This window comes from Ictalurus punctatus, chromosome 22 (assembly GCF_001660625.3).
Source record: "Ictalurus punctatus breed USDA103 chromosome 22, Coco_2.0, whole genome shotgun sequence".
Classification (NCBI taxonomy): domain Eukaryota; kingdom Metazoa; phylum Chordata; class Actinopteri; order Siluriformes; family Ictaluridae; genus Ictalurus; species Ictalurus punctatus.
In genome coordinates, this window is record NC_030437.2 from 5,775,569 (window position 1) to 5,783,796 (window position 8,228).

The 8,228-nt window shown below is 45.8% G+C and overlaps 1 protein-coding gene across 8 annotated transcripts in view; it reads right to left on the reverse strand.

Moving 5' to 3' along the window:
• The window catches only part of smtnb (smoothelin b), a 56,152-nt gene that overhangs the window by 15,333 nt on the left and 32,591 nt on the right, over positions 1-8,228 (reverse strand). For all 8 annotated transcript variants that reach the window (XM_053674236.1, XM_053674235.1, XM_053674234.1 and 5 more), the window contains one exon: positions 5,433-5,506. In XM_053674236.1, coding sequence (XP_053530211.1) covers positions 5,433-5,506 — 74 coding nt within the window. The remainder of the gene's footprint in view (positions 1-5,432; positions 5,507-8,228) is intronic.

Genomic DNA, 8,228 nt, shown 5'->3' on the forward strand with positions numbered 1-8,228 from the left:
AGAGAGAGAGAGAGAGAGAGAACAGAAAGAGGTCAGGATATGGTGAGTGTCTTCAGTGATGACAAGTGAACAGGAAGACGAGGACCAGCTATAAACAGACCTGATTTTCTTTCCATAAGCACACGTGCTATAGAATATTCGTGCAGATTTATTTCAAGTGGTCAAAATGTCAGCAAGGCTACAACAGGATGTGGGGGTTTTTTTTGTCCTCTGCTATAAACACTGCAGATTTTAATTCCAGTCTCAGTGGACACATGTCCAACACTGACGGGTCCAAACAACAAGGTAAAAATAGCCCGAGTCTTACTGTAGAGAAAAAATAAATCTTGGCAAAGACAAAACAAGCTTTTAATTGAATGAAGTGTCTGCGGGGAGAGTCCCGGACACATGATGTAAGAGTTGGCCGTGGTTACTTAAGCTCACCGTGAATTCATAAGAGTGACATCCGGTCTATTCTTCTCTCATATACAGAAGGTTTTTATAAACGATCCAAAGCAGCATATAATAAGAACTTTTCGCTTAATTGCATACACGATATACAGCGATATAAAAAATAATGTTCATTACCACCTTTAATTAAGGTACCTGAGTGCAGCAAGTCCCAGTGCTAGAAAATGTACTGCTACTACCACAAAACAAAACAATACTCGGGTCACTGGCTGGGCAAAAATCCTTTAGGTGCCGAATTAGACATGCTGGCCGCAGTTCTGATTAAAGAATCCTACAGAACTGAGCATTGTTCAGGATGAAGCTGAAGACCCGAGTGGTATGGAACTTGGACAGCAAAAGGATTAGGCATGAAGAGAGGGCACAGAGGTGTCACCCTCCCTGTGACAGCTGCTCTTATCTAGGGATAACGCTCGATCTTTTTTTGGACTATTTGTCTAGTGTAAATGCACAGTGCCTTAAGCTACATACGAGCACTAGAGTGCATCGTCACTTACTTGAAAACTGGCCTATAGGATATCGATTGCACTGTGCAGAAATGCGAGTTTTTGCAAAAAGGAAAAAACATATGATGCTAAAAGTATACCATGCTGTTGCTACGGGAGAAGCAACCGGTCTGTGAAGATGTGGAGGAAGAGCATCGGAGGGCAAAGGTAGGCGGATGTGGGATAGGCTCAGGACTGCTGTCAGATTGCGATTTGTTTGGGGATTCGGGATCTTGATCCGGAGGAAGTTGAGCTGCTGGAAGGCCGAGAGCATGACACAGAGCTTCTATCTGCCTGGCGAGTGTCTCCTGCTGCAGGCGTAATCGTAGATTCTCCTCGTGCAAGGTAGCAACGGCTTCGACAACTGGGGCAACCCGAGCTGCGGCCTCGTCAAGACGTGCGCCGATGTGCCCGCTGAATGCCTTGAGATCGCAGTGGATTTCCTGCACGGCACGTTGGAGAGTGAGCTCCAGCCTGCACACTTCCTCGTCGGCACTTCCTCCGTCCTTGTCTGGGGCGTCATCGACCAGGGAATCGGCAAGGAGATCCCCGATCACTGCCTCCAGCCCAGACTCTTCACACTCGCCGTCCAGGACGGTGAGGGGTGCAATCTGGTCTTCCGAGGTTCCCGTGAGGTCGAGGTCGACGCCGGGCATGGTGAGGTTTGAAGATATTTGGTTATTAGTAACGAACACACAGGAGCCTGGACTTGCGAAGGGTTCTTCCAAATCCAGGAACAAGTAATGGAAATAGCAAAGCAAACAAAAGATGAAACCTTTCACTGGAGGTGCATGCAGCAGGCTACAGAGTTTGCTGCGACAATCCCAACTCTTTATACCCCCACCACACACACACACACACACACACGTCTTCTCTTCAGCTGGTCAGAACAGGAGAGCCAATATCCAGGGCTGGAATGTAGTCACCATGGCTGCAAGGCCGAGGACACCCCCTCCAGCTCAGGTGCCACAGCCATGTCTATTTATCACCAGTCCTTCCATTATTCTAGTGTATAAACACCCTTCAGCCTCTTCTGCTGTCTATTTAGAGCGCTTGCCCTTCACACCTCTACAAGCAGCCAACAGGCAGCTGTTGAACAGGCGAACAGTGTTTCTTTTCCAGTAACACACTAAATGAAGTGTGTGCAAGCGTTAAATAAACTGAAACCCCACTCTAGTCGGGTGTGATGATTGCAACAGGCTTCGAGCTCAGAAATCAGCTGTATGGAAAAAAAAAACTCCAGGTATTCTACAGTATATCATTTTGTTTTAGTGTCCTTTTGAATGCTACGTCAAACGGCAGCTCAAGACACACCGAGGAAAGCACTTTCTGCCCCTCTTCTGCATCTACCGGCCTCTCAAGAAGCCCACGACTGTCGCTGCTCTGATTGACGGAGGAGAAAGCAACATCCTCCTTCTCACCGAGACCCCACAGCCGTTTGCACGCTCTCGGACTCCCAGCATCGTCTCTTGTATTCTATAGAATACTGAAAGAGAGGTAGATTCATTTTTTTTTTCTTCCAGTGGTGTACTAAAAGCACAGGATCATCTATGAAGAAGCCCCAGAATACTTCTGGTGGAAGGAAAACGCATTAACTTGCTATACGAACGCGCCAGCAGTCTCCCGTTCGGTGGAAAGTCTACATTTCAACAGACTCCAATGGTGTTGAGTGATGGATCATCATTTGGCTCCACGGGAAACTTTACATCATCGTATCCTTCCACAAAAAGTGTCATTTACTCCGCAATCGAGGACATTCCCTCGCCATAACCAGAGTGGGTTGGCATTTCAGTACTCGTGAAAATGGTATATCAAAACACACCCCAGCTGATGCGCTGAGCTACTTGAATACAGTGTTGCAGCCTACAATAATATAAATAATTCTCTATTTAAACCCGTATATTTACGCCTCTGGGTCTTTACCAAGCCGTAGTCTCCAAAATCAGAGCGCTTGGAATGGTAACGGATCATCCGAGGACTGGCAACTCTGCCAACATTTAAGTTCCAGTGCAGCAGAAAACAACAAGCTGTCAGCTGAAGAACTGCAAACTAGAGTCAGTGGTCGAGACAATTAGATGATCGTAAACTATTAATAGATTCTAAGTTTATTACATTGTGGGAGGACAGTCCGTACTGGATTTCATTGTGATCGCTGTGGTCAAAATGCTCGATTTTGCTGCGGCTTTTTTATTTAAAAAAATAAATAAATAAATAAAAATTGTGATGCAACTTTTGTTTTTGTTGTTGCATGTACGACTTGACTGGCGAAACTGAACTACATTTCTCTGCACAGTTGTTCGCGGTGAGGTTTGCTGGTAAACCAGACCTTTTAGCTGTAATCGCGTTTGACGCACGTGAAACGAAGAGGCGCGTTGTGACGATGTCACATGACGCGTCTCGGCCCAAACCGGCGAGTGTTGCGAAGCTTGCTTGATTTCGCGTTCGTTTCTGCGATCGCGGAACCCTGGAGCGACTGGGAACAGTGCTTCGAGGCATCACTGTGCTGTAACGTATACATGATGAATAAAGACTCAGTCATCAGAGTTCAACAACAACGCAAGATTTATTCGACTGAATCGAATTACTTCAAGCAATGGTGTACATCTTTAAAAAAATGTACACAATTTCGACAGATGAACAGATGCAGCCACACCTATCGTTGTGGATGCTATACGTTTATATTCATTATAAACGTGAATTTTCCAAAGATAAGGTTTGCAGTAACGGCATGCGAGTCTGTACGGGACAATAACATTCATCAGACAGCTGCCTGTGCAGAGAGCATGCCTCTGATCCCTCTGGGCACTGACAGCAATACATCGGCGCGTCGTATATCAGCCACGACTTTGCATAAAAGAAAGAGGAGCCAGGAAATGAGCAGACAAAATTAGCAACAAGGCAGGCAAGAGAATGTTCTTAGTGTGACTCGTTTACAAAAAAAAAAAGAAAAAAAAAAAAGTGATCATCTAGTGTGAGCAGATCAGAGATGGAACAGTACATTATACTCCATGAATATGGTAGACGTGTGTGTAACCTGAACTATGACTGATAGCCATTAAGGATTTCTTTTTTTTAAAAACACTTTAATAACAGAAACCTTATTCAAAACATCCAATCTCAGTTAATTAAACAAACTCCACTGGTCGTCCGCTAAAAAGCTCTAGATCCTAATCTCGGGGTGTTTGTACAAAACGTCTATTGCCTCGACTTCTCCGTCCATTTTATGGCCTGATTCGGGTTTTAGCTGGCTGAATGATGCCATTTAAAGGAGTGCACAGCTCCCTAATCTGCACTGCATATTAAAAGAAAGGGAAGCGCATCGTTCATGCTCGAGACCACCCAAACAGACCAAGGATGAGTTCCCCCTGCTACCCCCACCCAAACAGACCAAAGATGAGTTCCCCCTGCTACCCCCCCAAAACAGACCAAGGATGAGTTCCCCCTGCTACCCCCACCCAAACAGACCAAGGATGAGTTCCCCCTGCTACCCCCTCCCCCCCAAAACAGACCAAGGATGAGTTCCCCCTGCTACCCCCCCCAAAACAGACCAAGGATGAGTTCCCCCTGCTACCCCCCCCCCAAACAGACCAAGGATGAGTTCCCCCTGCTACCCCCCCCCAAAACAGACCAAGGATGAGTTCCCTCTGCTACCCCCTCCCCCCCAAAACAGACCAAGGATGAGTTCCCCCTGCTACCCCCCCCAAAACAGACCAAGGATGAGTTCCCCCTGCTACCCCCCCCCCAAACAGACCAAGGATGAGTTCCCCCTGCTACCCCCTCCCCCCCAAAACAGACCAAGGATGAGTTCCCCCTGCTACCCCCCCCCCAAAAACAGACCAAGGATGAGTTCCCCCTGCTACCCCCCCAAAACAGACCAAGGATGAGTTCCCCCTGCCCCCCCCCGGTGCACTTCACTCTGACAGTTCGATTATGATACTTGTTTGTCCATAATGTATGAACAGCTGTCGTCATATCAAACCTCAATGCAAGCCGAGTAAAAACAGGTCTTATGGCGTACACATTTCCTACAGTAATGATTCCACTGTTCGCTTTTACCTGGGTCTCGATTTCAACAACGTGAAACGTTCGCGTCGCTGTTCTGGCAGTTGCTCTCGCTTTCCTGATTCTTTGTCTGCTTTCCCTCTCGTGCATTTTCCCCCAGACATTAATCCTTCGTTTGTCCAGAGCGCCTCTGTTAACCTGATGATTAGACCTTATCCCTAAACGAGATTACAGCGCTGGCCTACAGTCCTCAGTAGAGGAGAACAGGGGTGTGGGAGAAAGGCCAGTGCGAGAGAGCGACGCGGGTGGGAAAAACTTGCAAAAATAAATGCAAAGCCGGAGATTCCAAGTCAAATGTAAATAAATCCGCTCGGCACTGCACTCGACACTCAGGTGGATTGATTGTCTCGGGCCTCGCTTTCGCGCAGCTGTTTTTGAAAGACTGTTGTGACGACCGAGATGGCTCTTTCACAGAATAAATAGAAAGTGTGCGGATACCTTGAGGGAGGATCCTGTCGAGTGGCTGGAGCTGGTGAGCTTGAATGGCGTTGCTCTCAGACCAAGTGTTAGCTCTGAAGGAGAAAAATAAATAAAGACAGACAATTTAAGGATATATACACACACATGCTATATACAAATTCACTCACAGGCCACTTTATTAGGAACAACTCTTCACCTGCTTATTCATGCAGGTATCCAATCAAGTGGCAGGAGCGTGATGCGTGAAGAGGCATGCATATTACAGGTCAAGAGCTTCATTTAATATTCACATCAATAATCAGAATGGGGCATGGCTGTTGTATCTCTGTCTGCCTCAAGGTTTCCGAGACTGCCACTGGTGTTGCTTTTCTGCTCACCACGGTTGCAGAGAGTGACTTACTGTAGCCTTGTTTTTATTATTATTATTATTATTATTATTATTATTATTATTATTATTCTCACCTGCTCACTGCTACAATAATGTTTTCTGCTTTCAGAGCTGTTCGTGACAAATCATCCATCAGTAGTGGCCCTTCCCATAACCTTGCTCTAACTATAGCAACAAGACGCCTACCGTATAAACAGCGATCCGTCAGAACTAGACGGAGGCAAAATCTGATAACGCAAACGTCGCCTTTGCTAGAGATAGCCGCAGCACCAAAGCCTTACTGTTTGGATAATATAGTAAATGTTTAAGTTAAACAGACTTAAACGTACAGTGCACATAAAGACTTGTGCATGAGACACGATGACCTGGGATAAGGAGAAGGCGGCCATTATTCGGTTTTGTAATCCATCGCACTGGCACTTCTCGGAGTTTTAAACCTGGGAGATAAGCAAGTCGCATACCGTAGCTACGAATTACAAAAAAGAATAATACAAAATTTTAATAAATAAATAAATAAATAAAATTAAAAAAAAAGACACAATACCAGAAGCGTTTTACGCCGTTCGAGCAGAGGAAGCGAAAGAGCTGGACAGACTAAAGGACATAAGCACCGCTGCATCGCTCTCTTCATGCAGATATGAAGCGAGGGCTCAATCCCACTGCACCACTATCAATCAGTGCGTTCACACGGACAACAATAATCCAATAATAACCCGATTAAGACGATACTCTGATTAAGAAACTAGCATGTAAACAGTGATTACTGATGACCTTAATCAGATTAAAGTCATACTCGGAGTAAACACAAACGGAATTAAGACGTGTGGAGTATTCCTGTTTTAGTCGCGTTATCGATGTGCGTTACAGACGTTATTAACGTCGTGTGGGAGTTTTCACCGCATTGTGCGACAGGACACGATCACACACGGCAGCGCTCGACCGTCTGACGGCAGACAAGAGATCACGGCTGCGTCCCAAACCGCGTACTTACCTGCTACAGAAGATAGTAGCCGAAATACATGCATGTGGATTGGGACGCAGCCCACGGCTTCAAGCAGTGGTCTATTTGCACGTACAGTATGACGGATAATTAACTGCACTTGAAGCGTTCGTAAAATTAAAAATCTAAACACCCAAACCTGTATACGCTCCCATAACGAAGACCTACTGTATGTTAATGTGTGAAATTCTGGAGGGAACGTCGGACGGCGTGGCGCGCTCACGTAATCACGTGTGCCGTTAATCGCTCCATGTTCTAGAACACGTAAAACCTGAACGTGAAAGGAGTATTCTAAAAGCGACTCATGTGAACACCTTCATCACATTACTGTCTTACTCTAAACCTAGTCAGTGTGTAGGCATTCTGGGTCATGTAGAGACAAACTGACGCTTTTCAAACAGATCTCTTTTCCATCTACAGAGGGGAAAATAAATAAATAAATGAATGAAAGAAGAGGAAGAGCACGTCAGCGACGGTTAACGTTCTAATCTTGGCTCCGGCTCAAGGCAGCGATTCCGATCCCAGCTGCCGGCGGCCATCACGTCTCGTCCCTCCTGCTGGTTCATGCTTCGTGAGTAAAAGCACGAGATAAATGACAGAATGGAAACATGGAGGCTTTCAAAAATGCCCCGGACTGCTTCAGGATGTGAGGACGAGCAAAGTGCTTCCAAAAAAGGAAGACCGAGTTGTGGCACAGTGACACACACCTCACAAAACCACACACCCTGAGAGAACGAGAGAGAGAAAGTGTGTGTGTGTGTGTGTGTGTGTGAGAGAGAGAAAGCTGAGTGCTAGCTTTCTTGTGATTACAGAGACCAGGGCTTATCTGGTTGGCCTTCCCAGCTGGTAAGCAGTAACCTTTAATTAGTGGATTGTAAAGTAAAGCTTTTAGTGCAGTGCCCCCCCCACCACGATTGTTAACACTGAAGACATCATTCGCTCGCGATGTTTAATCTTGTACAGTAAATATGTACCTCCATAATCTGCACTGAGCGACGGACTGACAATCTAACGCAGTTCCTACGCCAACGAGGCCTAAGCGACGCTTTAAAAACAGCCGTGTAGTGGAGGGGAAAAAATAAATAAAATATGCACGACACGATAATGATGCACTTTACAGCACAGTAATTATTGCACAATTTGTCATTTAAAAACAAAATGGTGTTTTGGTTTTTTTTTTCCCCCTCTACCGTTATTCAACTGTTTGGAAACGTTCAAATGACGTGCGGCATGATTTCCAAAATGGCTGCCAGACACTGTAATGCGTGGTTTCGCTCACTAATGCTCCTCGGCACTGCGTTCCATTTAACCCGATCCAGTCTTCCCCATGACGGACTGTTAAAGCCATTACGCTGAGTATTTTCATTAGACATATTAAAAAAATACATTTTTCAAAGGAGAAAAGGGATCTCTGTTCGGTTGACCT